At 36.8% G+C, this 14,492-nt stretch overlaps 1 protein-coding gene across 7 annotated transcripts in view; it reads left to right on the top strand.

Moving 5' to 3' along the window:
* Positions 1 to 14,492, top strand: part of Anapc10 (anaphase promoting complex subunit 10) — a 76,997-nt gene that overhangs the window by 162 nt on the left and 62,343 nt on the right. For 2 of the 7 annotated variants that reach the window (XM_087193339.1, XM_087193342.1), the window contains exons 2-4: positions 463 to 675; positions 929 to 1,055; positions 13,033 to 13,068. In XM_087193339.1, the coding sequence (XP_087049465.1) occupies positions 655 to 675; positions 929 to 1,055; positions 13,033 to 13,068 (184 nt within the window). In that variant the 5' untranslated portion in view covers positions 463 to 654. The remainder of the gene's footprint in view (positions 1 to 462; positions 676 to 928; positions 1,056 to 13,032; positions 13,069 to 14,492) is intronic. The other 5 variants (XM_021247689.2, XM_021247688.2, XM_021247692.2 and 2 more) reach the window with 3 other exon arrangements.

Below are 14,492 nucleotides of genomic sequence, written 5' to 3'. Positions count from 1 at the left end.
GTAAGTACGATTTGCCTCAGTGTAGAGAGGCCCCATCGTAAGTAGATGCTTTCTCCCCAGTTTCAGTCTCTCTACACTCGCGGTCGCCTCAAGGCTGGTGGGCCACGTGTGGAGCCTGAGTTATTCTAGTACACCCGTGGTGTCAAGCTGGACCAACAGAGCATATCCTGACTGTGCTCGCGGTGGCGCTTTGTCTTCGGCCTCAGCTCTCTGTATTGTGTGGTCAGTTTTTCGAGGCCAGGAATCCAGTCTTCTCTGAGCTGCCTGTTTTGTCCACTTGGTGGCGGGTAGTCCCAAGTCCGACAGTTGAATTCTGCTCCAATATAGAGATGGTTTGTTTGTTAGTTTGTTTTTTGGTATCGGGGATCGAACTCGGGTCCTTGCGCTTGCGAGGCAGGCGGCGGAAACGCTGAGCTAAATCCCTGGCCCGAGATGGTTTATTTTATTTTATTTTATTTTTAGATATTAGGCCGTTTGGCTTGTAATGATGGCTACAGGCTTCGTTTATGATTGGACCTGTTTATCCATTTATTCATTCAATAAATTACTTATTCAGCATTAAAGTCACGGGCCTATCCGAAGTTTACAGTACATTGTCTGCTTTTACTTAATGAGAAGTGTTTGCGTGGCAGCGTGGAAGCAATTTAGGATCTAATGGAAAGTATCAAGGAGATGGTATGTAGAACTTTTGGAATTGTTTTGCATTTGTGATAATGTTCTGTAAAAGTAACTGCTTCACCAAAGCAGACTGACCTACCCTTCATTGTCCAACAAGTATTTTTTCACATTTGCATAGATTTAGTAAGATTAACCAAAGTTAGGAAACATGCCACAGATGACCGATCCATTTTGCTATTAATTTCTTTTACCTTTTACAGAAAAATACTCAGATCTCAGCATAATGTACATATTCTTTCTTTCTATGTAGAATATTTTCAAAATGACCACACCAAACAAGACACCTCCTGGTGCTGATCCTAAGCAGTTGGAAAGAACTGGAACAGTAAGGGAAATTGGGTCACAAGCTGTTTGGTCACTCTCATCTTGCAAACCAGGTAAAGCAAAACAAAGCCAAAAAACTGTTGATAATAGTTACTCACAGTATCCTTATACACTGGGCTAACTTTAATATTCTTGTCGTGTAGATGCTTCATTTTAATTCTGATGATCTGGATTTTCATTCATTATATATCTCTTAATTGCTGTATTTAAATCTAGTTAAATTTAACTTCATCTCATAAGGTCTGCTCTTTATCCCCCCATATCTCTGTCATAATTCAGTTGTTATTTAATAAGGATTTTTTTTTTTTGATGGCTATTTCCCTAAATAGGATAAGGGAGTGGTACATTTTTTGAGTGACTGTACAGTGGTACCTCGGTTCACAAACTTAATTCCTTCCATGATTCTGGTTGCAAACCAAATTAGACAAGAACCAAATCAAATTTCCCCATAAGATCAACATTGACCCTAACCATTGAATTTGATTCAGTTCTTGTCCAATTTGGTTTGTGACCAGAATCATGGAAAGAATAAAGTTTGTGAGCCAAGGTATCACAAATCCCCAAAGAATTTTTTTTAAAACATTTGACTATTATTTCATTATCCTCTTGTTCCATACTGAGGGTAGGAAAGGGCCATACCTCTTTCTTTTTTTTTCTAAGTAACTTGTTTTTTCTGGGCGCATCTAAGATTTTTCTCTTTATCCTTGGAGTTCAAGTTTCCTGGTAGCATGTACCAGAGAAAGATATGTTTATCTTTTCTGATCTACCTAACCTATAATTCAATCAGTTATTTTCAGCCTGTAGACTCAAATTCAGCTGAATCTCTTTAGCTTGAGGAACTTAAATTACATATTAGTTTCATAGTCATCTTTCTCAGAAACTTCTCTATTAGTTATACATTAAGATTTCAGTAACCATCTCATCATCCAAACCTCTTTCCCTTCAAGATTCCCTTCTTTTTATGAGTATTTATTGAGGTATAATTTACGTAGAATAAAACTCATCCTTTTTAGGTGTACATTTCTATGAATTTTAGTAAAAAAAAACCCAACCATATAAATATCATTACAATCAAATATAGAACTTTTCCATCTTGCCCAAAAGTTTCTGCCCCATTCTGAGCCCCTAATAACTTCTGATCTGTTTTGAGTCCATTTGGTTTTGTCTTTTGCAGCATGTCATTATAAATATAATTATACAGACTTGTCCAACTTCTTTCACTTAGAGTAACTTCATTTGTGAGTTTTACTCTTGCATGTATCAGTAGTGTGTTCCTTTTTCATTACTGCTTATTGTTGTACTGCATGAATGTGACCACAGTTTACCTGTTAATCAGTTAATGAACACTTAGGTTTGCAGTAGCCAGCTTCCAAAATGCTCACTAGTGATGCCTTCCAATATTCATACCCTTTTATAGATCTCTCCCACATTGTAACTACAGAGTATGGCAAAAGTAACAGTATGCAATTTCTGAGACTAGGTCTTAAAAGACATTATAGCTCTGCTTCCTCTTCATTGGGTCACTCGGGTTAATCAACTGCCATTTTTTGAGGAAACAAGTAGTCCAATGGAAAGGTTTGATGAGGACCATGGTCTCCTATCAATAACCAATGAGGAGCTAAGTCCTCTTTTTTTTTTTTTTAAATTAAATTTATTGGTACATTTAGGTATACAATATGATGACATTCATCATTGGAAATTTGCACCTTTACATAATCTCTTGTAGTTCTTATTTTTTCCCCATTCCCCTGTCCTCCCTTCAACCCCTCCATCCCTCCCTATTTACAAAGACTTTGTTTCCATTTTTCATTTTCTCTTATTAATTCCATTCCCTTCTTTCCTTTCCCCTGCCCCTCCCACTTCCCCTTTGCATCTTTTCTTCCTATTTCACATTATCTATTATACCTTTTAGTCTGTATTTACACTTTCAGTTTCTCACACTAGAGAAACTATCTGGTATTTACACGTGTGATCCTATTTATTTCACTTACGAGTATTGCCTCAGTGTGCATCCATTTAGCTATAAAACTCATTTCTCATTTTTTATGGCTGAGTAGTACTCCATTTTATTAAAAACACCACATTTTCTTTATCCAGTCTCCAGTTGATAGCCAGTTGAGCTGCTTCCAGGTTTTAGCTATTACAAATTTTACTGCTATGAACATGGGTGCACATATATCACTGTGGTATGATTCTTTTAATTCTTTGGGGAAGATACCCAGCAGTGGAATAGCTGGGTCAAATGGGACTTCCAGTCCTAGTTCTTTGAGGTATCTCCATACTGATTTCACAGTGGTTGCAGTCTACACTCCCACCAGCAGTGGAGCAGGGTTCCTCTTTCCCCACAGCCCTGCCAGCATTTGTTATTAGTTGATTTCATGATAGCAGGCATTCTTTCTGCTGTGAGGTGGAATCTCAGTGTTGTTTTCATTTGCACCTCTCGAATGATCAGTGATGTTGAACATTTTTTCATATGTTTATTTGCTATTTCTACTTCTTTGAGAAATGTCTGTTCATTTCAGATGTCCATTTTTGTATTGGATCTTTAAATTTGGGAGGTCTGATTTTTTAAAGTTCTTTATAGATTCTAGATAGTAGACTTTGTCTGAGGAACAGCTGGTGAAAATTTTTTGTCTCTTCACACTGTTGGTGGTTCCTCTTGCTATGCAGAAGCTTTTTAGTAAGAAGAGATCCCACTTGTTGATTGTTTGTGCTAGTTCACGGGCAACTGAGGTTTTGTTCATAAAATCTTTTCCTATACCAATGACTTCAAGAGTTCTACCTAACCTTTATTCCAGCCAGTTCACCGTTTCTGTTTTAGTATTTATATCTTTGATCCATTTTGATTTTAGTTTAGTGCATGGTCAGAGATACAGGTCTAGCTTTAATCTTTGGCAAATTGAAACCCAGTTTTTCCAGCACCATTTAATAAAGAGGCTGTCTTTCCTCCAGTGAGGGTGTTTGGCTCATTTGTTGAAGATGAGGTGGCTGAGTGTGTCTGGAGTTGTTTCTGCATCATCTGATCTGTTCCACTGGGCCTCAGGTCTGTTTCTTTGCCAGTACCATGCTGTTTTGATCACAGTAGCTTTGCAGTATAGTTTCAAGTTGGGGGTTGTGATACCCCCAGCCTTGTTTCTGTTGCCTAGAATTGCTTTTGCTATTCTAGGTCTCTTCTTCTTCCAAATGAATTTTTGGATTGTTTTCTCCAGGTCTATGAAGTATGCTGCTGGAATTTCAATTGGAATTGCATTAAATCTATATAGCAGTTTTGGAAGTATGGCCATTTTCACTGTGTTGATTCTTCCTACCCAGGAGCAGGGGATGTCTGTCCATTTTCTGATATCATCTTCAATCTCTCTTTTTCAGAGTGCTGTAGTTTTCAGAGTAGAGGTCTGTGATTTCTTTCATTAGGTTGATTCCTAGGTATTTCAGTTTTTGGATGCTATTGTGAAAGGAATTGTTTGCCCTATTTCTCTCTTAGTGAGTCTGTTGTTTGTGTAGAGGAAAGCTATTGATTTTTGTGTGTTGACCTTGTATCCAGCTACTTGACTGAATTTGGTTATTAAGTCTAGAAGACTTTTGGTGGAGTTCTTGGGGTCTTCTATATAGAGTATCATGTCATCTGCAAATAATGACAGTTTGACTTCTTGATTTCCTATCTTTATTCCTTTTATTTCTTTCTCTTGTCCAATCGCTGTGGCTAATGTTTCCAAGACTATATTGAACAGGAGTGGTGATAGTGGATATCCTTGTCTTGTTCCTGATTTTAGTGTGAAGGATTTCAGTTTTTGACCATTTAGTATGATATTGGCTGTTGGTTTTTCATAGATGGCTTTTATCAGATTGAGGTAGAGACTGTCCCAATTTTTTGTAGGGTTTTTATCATAAATGCATGTTGGATTATGTCAAATGCCTTTTCTACATCTATTGAGATGATCCTATGGTTTTTGTCCTTGGCTCTATTGATATAGTGTATTACATTCATTGATTTGCATATGTTGAACCATCCCTGCATCCCTGGGATGAATCCCACTTGGTCAGAGTGTATGATCTTCTTGGTGATCTTCTGCATTCTATTTGCCAGTACGTTATTAAGGATTTTTGCATCTATGTTCATTAGTGAGATTGGCCTATAGTTCTCTTTTTCAGTTGGGTCTTTCTCTGCTTTGGGGATCAAGGTGATGCTTGCTTTCAGGAATTAATTTGGGAGTATTGCTTCCCTTTCCATTTCATTGAAGAGTTTAAACAGTAGTGTCAGTAGTTCCTCTCTAAATGTCTTGTAGAATTCAGCAGTGAAGCCATCAGGACTTGGGCTTTTCTTACTTGGAAAGTTTTTAGTTGTGTTTTCAATTTCATTGATTGACATTGGGTTGTTTAAAATTTTTAGGTCTTCTTCGTTCAACTTTGGTAATTCATACATATCTAGGAATCTGTCCATTTCTTCTGTGTTTTCCATCTTATTGGCATATAGGTTCTGGAAGTAGGTATTGATGATCCTCTGGATTTCTGCCAGGTCTGTTGTAATTTCATTCTTTTAATTCCTAATTGCGTGGAAGTGGGCCTTTTTTTTTCCTTTTCCTGATAAGGTTGGCTAAGGGTTTGTCAATTTTGTTCATTCTTTTGAAGAACCATCTCTTGGCTTCATTGATTTTTTTGTATTATTCTCTTAGTCTGCATTGCTTTGATTTCTGCCCTGATCTTTATAATTTCTTTCCTTGTATGAGCTTTGGGTTTGTCCTGCTCTTCTTTTTCTAGAAGTTTTAGGTTCAGCATCAGGTTGTTTAATTGGGCTCGCTCTGTTTTCCTAATATGAGTATTCACTGCTATAAATTTCCCTCCTAAGACTGCTTTCATAATGTCTCATAGATTCTGATAGTTTGTATTGTCATTGTCATTTAATTGAAGGAACTGTCTGATTTCTTCTTTAATTTCCTCTGTGCCCCATTGGTTATTCAGAAGTGTGTTGTTCAGTTTCCACGTGTTTATGAAATTTTTTGAGTTTCTTTTGCTATGGATCTCCAATTTCATCGCAGTATGATCTGATAATATACAGGGGATAACTTCACTTCCTTTGCACTTACTTAAACATGTTTTATGAGTGAGTATGTGGTCTCTTTTGGAGAATGACCCATGTACAGCTGAAAAGAATGTGTATTCTGATTTTGTGGGGTGGAACACTCTGTAAATATCTGTTAAGTTCATTTGTTCAAGTATTTGAGTTCTACTATTTTGTTGCTTATTTTTTGTCTGGTTGATCTATTTGTGACAGTGGGGTATTGAGGTCCCCCACTACTATTGTATTAGTGTTTATTTGATTTTTCAAGTCCTTTAGTATTTGTTTTATATAGTTGGGCACACTAGTGTTTGGTGCATATATATTAATGATTGTCATCTCTTCCTCTTGGTTTGTTCCCTTTACAAGGATATAGTGTCCTTCTTTGTCTCTCTTAATCAGTGTTGGTTTCAGATCCACTTGATCTTCAAAGAGGATAGCTACTCCTGCTTTTTTTTGGGCTCCTGTCACATGGAGTATTGTTTTCTACCCTTTAACTTTCAGTCTATGAGTTTCATTTTGAATTAAGTATGTTTCTTTTATGCAGCACATTGTTGGATCTTGCTTCTTGACCCATTCTGCCAGTCTATTTCTTTTGATTGGTGAATTGAGACCATTAACATTGATGCTTATAACTGATATATACTGACCTATCGTTGTCATGATGTTTTCTTTTTGTTGGATTCTCCCCCTTTGCGTTTAATTTCTTGTCATGTCGATGGATTCATTCTGCTGGGCATCCTGGAGTTGTGATCCTTGTTGCCTTTTCCTAGGATATTGTGTAAAATTCTTTGGAGTGCTGGTTTGGTATTCATGAAGTTCCTGAGGTGCTCTTTGTCATGAAAGTATCTTATTTCTCCATCAATTTTGAAAGATAGTTTTGCAGGGTACATCAGTCTGGGTTGAAGGCTGTTTTCCTTTTGGGCTGGGAATACATCATTCCAACCTCTTCTTGCCTTGAGGGTTTGCGTTGAGAAGTTTGCTGTGATTCTGATGGGCTTTCCTTTGTATGTGATTTGTTTCTCTTCTCTAACTGCTTGTAGAATTTTGTTATTTTGTTGAGTTTCTGGAATCTTAACAATTATACACTTATGTGTAGATCCTTTTTTTGATTGAGGCTAGTTGGAGTCCTATATGCCTCCCTTATCTGTATGTCAAGTTCTTTTCTCCTATTTGGGAAGTTTTCTGCCATCACTTCTTTTTTTTGTTGTTCTTATAAACATTTATTTTTCCTCCAAATTTATTGTGCTTTTCTGTAATGATGTGAAAAGTCTTCATTTCCCTTTTCCCAAGTGTTGAAGTTCAAAAAGTCAGGTCTTAACCATAGAGTAATTTTCATCTCTTCAATATCTTGTATGTTGATTTAGTTTCATGTGTATTTATATTAGTTTTCCTCAGAGATTTATACATCAATATATATATTCCTACACAGATATATACAAGCTTTTTATCCTCATCTTACCACTTGAGAATACAACTTTAAATATGTTTTACACAGCTGTTCCTTGGTCAAGGTCATTTGCACAGCAAGTCAGTTTCTGAAGAAATCTCATTCTGCAGGTGAAGGATCCATTGAGGGATTCTCATTAGTGTCTTCCATGTATTCTGATCCACTGGACCTGGAAATGGGAAAGCTTTGATGTCACCACCAGCCCCAAGGATCACAGAAATCTTCACCAGTTGCCTTCCCATTTTTCTTTTTAAAGAGCTTGTGGAAGGAGCTGCGAAAGCCCCCTTTCTGGTTTTGCCTGGGATTTTGATTGCTGAAAGATGTTTGTTCACTTTCTCTTTCTTCCTTTGGACAGAACCAGGTGGTGTCTTCTAAATATGTTTCTTCCAAATAGGTCTGCTTTTCGCTTTGGGACCTCAGTTGGGGGAAGAAGGTCCATGGAGCGCCGCCAGCGGAGAGGGTGGCGGTGGCCGGGCCGTCTGCCATCATTTCTGTGAACAGTTTTTTTATGTCATCTGCACTCTCTCCTCTTTGTTCATTGACTCCAGTCAGTCTTATGTTATTCTTCTTTGCATGGTCTAGCAGCTGCTGGATTGATTTCTCGTGTTCCCTTACAATTTTAAAGCAATTTTTCTTTTTCTGGTCACTAATTGCAATCTTTTCTTCTGTATCTGAAATTCTATCCTCACATTGGTTCATTCTGCTGCGTAGACTTTCAATGGAGTTTTTAATCTCCTGGAAATCTGTTTACATCTGTTTTATGGATTCCATTTGTTTACTGTGTTGGAATTCCGTCATGTTCCTCAGCTCCTCTATTTTTTTATCTGTGTCCTCTAGATTTATTAATCATGCCTTGCACTATGGGAACAATCTCTGCTGATATGTGAGAAGTTATTTCTTCTTTTTTATTTAAAATAACTTTATTGTCAAACACACATACAAAAATTAAAACCATTCAAAGAAGAACAGTGCAAGGAAATAAAACTACAATAATATTCAAATACAGTAGAACTCAACAAAAACAAAAATGAAAAGCTCTTAAACATTTTTCCATATAGCTTAAAAAAACATTTCAAGCACCAAAAAGACACCAGAGGATGTGATTTGTTTCAGAAAGATCCCCCAAACCAACATTGAACAAACAGTGGTCTGGAAAAAAAATTCCAGTTAGCTAGCAGACTCCACATAAGCCAAACTTCTCCCTAATTAAATTTCTATACAGTCATATGACATGCGATGGAAACACAATTGGAGAAATATGTTATTGGGCCATTTCATCCATGCGTATCCTTAATTACAGTTTCAGTTTCTCACACTAGAGAAACTATTTGGTATTTACACATGTGTGTCCTGTTTATTTAACTTAAGAGGATGGCCTCAATATGCATCCATTTAGCTATAAATGTCTCTAGTTTCTGGTTCTTTTTTTTCTTTTTTTTTTTTCCTGCCGGGGATCAAACCTCGGGTCCTTGTGCTTGCGCAATAGGCGGCAAAACCACTGAGCTAAATCCCCAGCCCTCTACTTTCTGGTTCTTTATGGCTGAGTAGTACTCCATTTTATAAAAAAAACCACATCTTCTTTATCCAGTCTCCAGTTGATGGGCACTTGGGTTGTTTCCAAGCTTTAGCTGTTACAAACTGTGCTGCTATAAAAATGGGTGCACATGTATCACTGTGGTATAATTCTTTTAATTCTTTGGGGAAGATACCCGGCAGGGGAATAGCTGGGTCAAATGGGACCTCTAGTCGTAGTTCTTTGAGGAATCTCCATACTGATTTCCACAGTGGTTGCACCAGTCTGTACTCCCACCAACAATGGAGAAGCGCTCCTTTCTCCCCACACCCCCGCCAAATTTGTTATTGGTTGATTTCTTGATAGCAGCCATTCTTTCTGGGGTGAGGTGGAATCTCAATGTTGTTTTCATCTGCATCTCAAATAACCAGTGATGTTGAACATTTTTTCATGCGTTTATTTGCTGCTTTTACTTCTTTGTTTGAGAAATGTCTGTTCAATTCAGATGCCCATTTTTGAATTGGGTCTTTGAATTTGGAGTGTCTGGTTTTTTTCAGTTCTTTATATATTCTAGATAGTACTCCTTTGTCTAAGGTACAGTTGCTGAAAATTTTTTCCCACATTGTAGGTTGTCTATTAGCTCTGTTGGTGGTTTCTCTTGCAGTGCAGAAGCTTTTTAATAAGATGAGATCCCAGTTGTTGACTCTTTGTGCAAGTTCCCATGCCACTGAGGTTTTGTTCTTAAAGTCTTTTCCTATACCAGTGTCTTCATGAGTTCTACCTAACTTATCTTCCAGCAAATTTAGTGTTTTTGTCTTGATATTTAAATCTTTAATCCATTTTGATTTTATGTGTGGTGATAGGTATGGGTCTAGTTTTAATCTTTGGCGGGTTGAAATCTAGTTTTTCCAACACCATTTATTAAATAGGCTATCTTTCCTCCAATGAGGATGGTTGGCTCCTTTGTCAAAGATGAGGTAGCTGAGCATATCTGTAGTTGTTCTTGCATCTTCTAATCTATTCCACTGATCCTTGGGTCTGTTTCTTTGCCAGTACCATGCTGTTTTTATCACAGTAGCTTTTAGTATAGTTTTAAGTTGGAGATTGTAATACCCCTAGCCATATCTCTGTTGCCTAAAATTTCTTTTGCTATTCTATATGTCTTCTAGTTCCAAATGAACTTTTGGATTGTTTTCTCTAGTTCTGTGAAATATATTGTTGGAATTTCAATCGGCATTGCATTAAACGTATATAATAGTTTTGGAAGTGTGGCTATTTTCACTATATTGATTCTTCCTATCCAGGAACAAGGGATGTCTTTCCATGTTATTATATCCTGCTCAATCTCATTTTTTAGAGTGCTATAGTTTTCAGTGCAGAGGTCTTTTGCTTCCTTTGTTAGATTGACTCCTAGATATTTCAGTTTTTTGGATGCTGTTGTAAAAGGAATCGTTTCCTAATTTCTCTCTCAGTGAGTCTATTATTTGTATATAAAAAGGATATTGTTTTTTGAGTGCTGACCCTGTATCCAGCTGCTCTACTGAATCTGTCAGTTAGGTCTAGAAGTCTTTTGGCAGAGTATTTTGGGTCTTCTATGTAAAGTATCATATCATCAACAAATAATGACAGTTTAACTTCTTCCTTTCCCATTTTTATTCTTTTTATTTCTTTCTCTTTTCTCATTGCTGTGGCTAATGTTTCAAGAACAATATGAAACAGGAGTGATGATAGTGGGCCTCCTTGTCTTGTTCCTGATTTTAGTGTGAAAGTTTTCAGTTTTTGACCATTTAGGATGATGTTGGCTGTTTGTTTTTCATAGATAGCCTTAATCAGGTTAAGATAAAGACCTTCTATTCCAATTTTCTGAAGGGTTTTTATCATGAATGGGTGCTGGATTTTGTCGAATGCTTTTTCTGCATCTATTGAGATGATCATATGGTTTTTGTCCTTGACTCTGTTAATATGGTGTATTACATTTATTGATTTACTAATGTTGAACCATCCTTGCTTCCCTGGGATAAATCTAACTTGCTCAGGGTGTATGATCTTCTTGATGACCCTCTGTATTCTGTTAGCCAGTATCTTGTTGAGGATTTTTGCATCTATGTTCATTAGGTAGATTGGCCTGTAGTTCTCTTTTTGGGCAGTGTCTTTCCCTGGTTTTGGAATCAAAGTAATACTTGCTTCCAGGAATGAATTTGGAAGCTTTGCTTCCCTTTCAATTTCCTTGATGCATTTAAACAGTAATGGCAATAGTTCTTTAAATGTCTTGTAGAATTCAGCAGTGAAGCCATCAGGACCTGGGCTTTTCTCCTTCCCTCTTTCCCTTTCATCCATCCATCCATCCATCCATCTATCCATCTTTCCTCCCTGATTGAACATGGGGCCTTCCCAGTGAGCTACATCCTCAGTACTTTTGTGTTTTTAATTTTGAGACAGGGTCTCAATAAGTTGCCCACGCTGGGCTCAAACTTGCAGTCCTCCTGTCTCAGCCTCCCAGAGGACTCGGTTTACAAATGTGCACCATGCCTAATGTTTTTTTTTTCATTCTAACATTTCAAGTATTTCACTCTTTTACTGCTTTCTGAAGAGAAGTCTGATGTAATTCTTATCCTTGTTTTTGTATGTAAGGAGGTTTTTTTTGTAAAATTTTCTCTCTTTTTTTGATATATGGTCTTGCTACATAGTTAAGTTCAGGCTGACCTTGAACTTACTATGTAGCTCAGCCTGGGCTCAAACTCGTGATGATCCTCCTGCCTCAGCCTCCCAAGTGCTGGGATTACAGGCTTGCGCCACCACGTCTGGCTTCTCTTTGTTTTGATTTTTGATAGTTTAATATGATAGAGCTAAGTGTAGATATTTTGGTATTTGTCATGTTGATGTGCTCTGAGCTTCTTAGATCTATGGTTTAGTGTCTTGTCATTAATTTTAGAAAATTTCAAGCCATTCTTCAAATGTTTTTAGTTCCTTTCTTTCATTCTTTTCATATATGCAGTCTTTTCATATATGTATGTATGTATCTATTTATTTGTTTTGTGGTACTGAGGATTAAATCTAGGGCCTTTGCACCAAGATACATCTCTACACCTTTTTTATTTTTATTTTGAGACAGAGTCTCATGAAGTTTCTAAGTTGCCCAGGCTGGGCCGACTTGAGATACTCCTGTGTCAGCCTCCAGAGTGCCCTTTCCTTCTGATATTTAATTACTCGTTCTTGACATTTTTTATAATTCCTGTACCTGAGGTGTTAGAGACTAAAATTTCTCCAATGTGTTTGTTCTTGTTTCCTCTTTTGTCTTTGGGTTTTCCTAGAATTGTCTTCTTAAATGGAATCTGATCTATAGTTCTTTCATTTTTAATCTCCTGATACTGTTTAGGAGCCTGTTGATGTGTAGTAATTTGATGGGGGAGCAGAAGTGCACTATGAGTATACACTTAGGCTCAGATTTTTGGGGGGCCCACGCTGACCTTCAGAAGTGTTTGTCAACTTTTCTCCCCATTAGGTGAGACAAGGAGGCTAGAGGAAGGTAGAGTTGAATATTTCTCTTTAGTTAGGTTCTGCTAAAATAGTTTTCCTTGAAGCCTGGGTTTTAACAGCAGAATGCTCTGGGTGTATTTTTACATTATTACTTTCCTAATTTTTTTGCAGAAAATGTGGGGGCTTTTCTTTGAATCTTTATCCAGAAATTTGGTAGAATTTCTTTTTTTTATTATGCATTTTTTTACTAGTGTATGTTTGCAGTACATCCTGATTACATTTATTGTGGGGAATTTGTACATGTACATAATGTATCTTAATTCATTTCTGTTCCGTTCCCCTCCTAATCCCCTCTGCTCCCTCAAACTCTTGATCCCCTTTTCATTTGAAAAAGCTCTATTTCCATTTTTTTCTCTGATTCTTTTTTTAAATACTTTTTCCCTTTTTTCCCTCCCCCCCATATCTCTTCCCCTTCCCATTTGAAAAAACTCTCCCTGCTTCCTATTATCTGTCCTTTCTTTTGCTCTTTTTTTGCAGAACCAGGGATTGGATTTAGGACCTTGCACTTGCCAGGTAGGCATGGCGTCACTGAGCTACATCCTGGCCCTCTTTCATTCTTTATTTGTATCATGAGCTTCCATATTACTTATGTTCCATATTGAAATATATTCCATGTAATTGGAACATGTTCCATATAATAAACTTGTGTGTCTGATTTTTTCACTTGACATTATAGTCTTGAGGTGCATCCATTTATCTACAGATGATTTAAGTTTATGCTTCTTTACGGCAGAGGAGTACTATTGTATATTATAAATACTACATTTTCTTTGTCCATTAATCTGTTGATGGACCTATAAGCTGCTTCCAAGATTTAAGTATTACAAATTGTGCTGCTATAAACATGGGTATACATGTATCACTATAATATGATGACTTTTAAATTACTGCTTCTGAGATGTGTCTGTTCACTTTTGATGCCCATTTTTTTATTGGGTTTTTAATTTGGGGGGCGGTCTTAATTTTTTTGAGTTCTTTATATATTCTAGATGTTAATGATGTGTCTGAGGACTAGCTGGCAAATTTTTTTTTTCCATTCTGTAAGTTGTTTCTTTACTCTGTTGGTTTCTTTTGATTTGCAGAAGCTTTTCAATTTGACAAGATCCTATTTGTTGTTTCTCAGTATTATTTCTTATGCCATTGGAGTTCTGTTCAGAAAGTCCTTTTCTACAGGTATAGCTTCAAGAGTATTATATTTTATATTCTACCAGATTAAGTGTTTCTATTTTAACATTTAGATCTTTGATCCATTTATATTTTAGGTTAGTACATGGTGAGATATGTGAGTCTAGACTCAGTCTTCTTTATGTGGATATGCAATTTTCCAAGCACTATTTATAAAGAAGCTGTCTTTCCTCCAGTGTACATTTTTGGCCCCTTTGCTGAAGATCAAATAGTTGAATGTGCCTGAGATTGTATCTGCTTTATTCTGTTTCATTCATCCACATTTCTGTTTTTGTGCCAGTTACATGCTATTTTTATTACCATAACTTGGTAATATAACTTCAAATCTAGGATTGTAGTACCTTCAGCTTTATAATTGTTACTCAGAATTGCTTTTGCTATTCTGGGTCTCTTCTGGAGCCACATTAAATTTTAGATAGTTTTCTCTAGATCTGTGAAGAATGCTGTTGGTACTTTGATTGAGGTTGCCTTAAATCTGTATATCAGTTTCAGAAAAAGCCATTTTGACTATATTGGTTCTGCCTATCCAGGACATTTTCTGATGTCCTCTTCAATCTCCTTTTTCAGAGTGATGTAATTTTTGTTGGGGAGGTTTTTCACTACCTTAGTTAGGTTAATTCCTTAAGTATTTCGTTTTTCTTGATGCTACTGTGATGAGTATTGTTTCCCTAATTTATTTCTCAGTGTGTTTATTATTAGTATATAGGACTGCTATTGATTTTTGAGTGTTGATTCTGTATCCTGCTACATCA

Source organism: Heterocephalus glaber, unplaced genomic scaffold (genome assembly GCF_053883595.1).
Source record: "Heterocephalus glaber isolate CG9 unplaced genomic scaffold, H.glaber_assembly_v1.0 deba00001587, whole genome shotgun sequence".
In the NCBI taxonomy this organism is placed as follows: domain Eukaryota; kingdom Metazoa; phylum Chordata; class Mammalia; order Rodentia; family Bathyergidae; genus Heterocephalus; species Heterocephalus glaber.
Note: the sequence above shows the minus strand (reverse complement) of the source record. Positions and strands in the feature narration are given on the sequence as shown.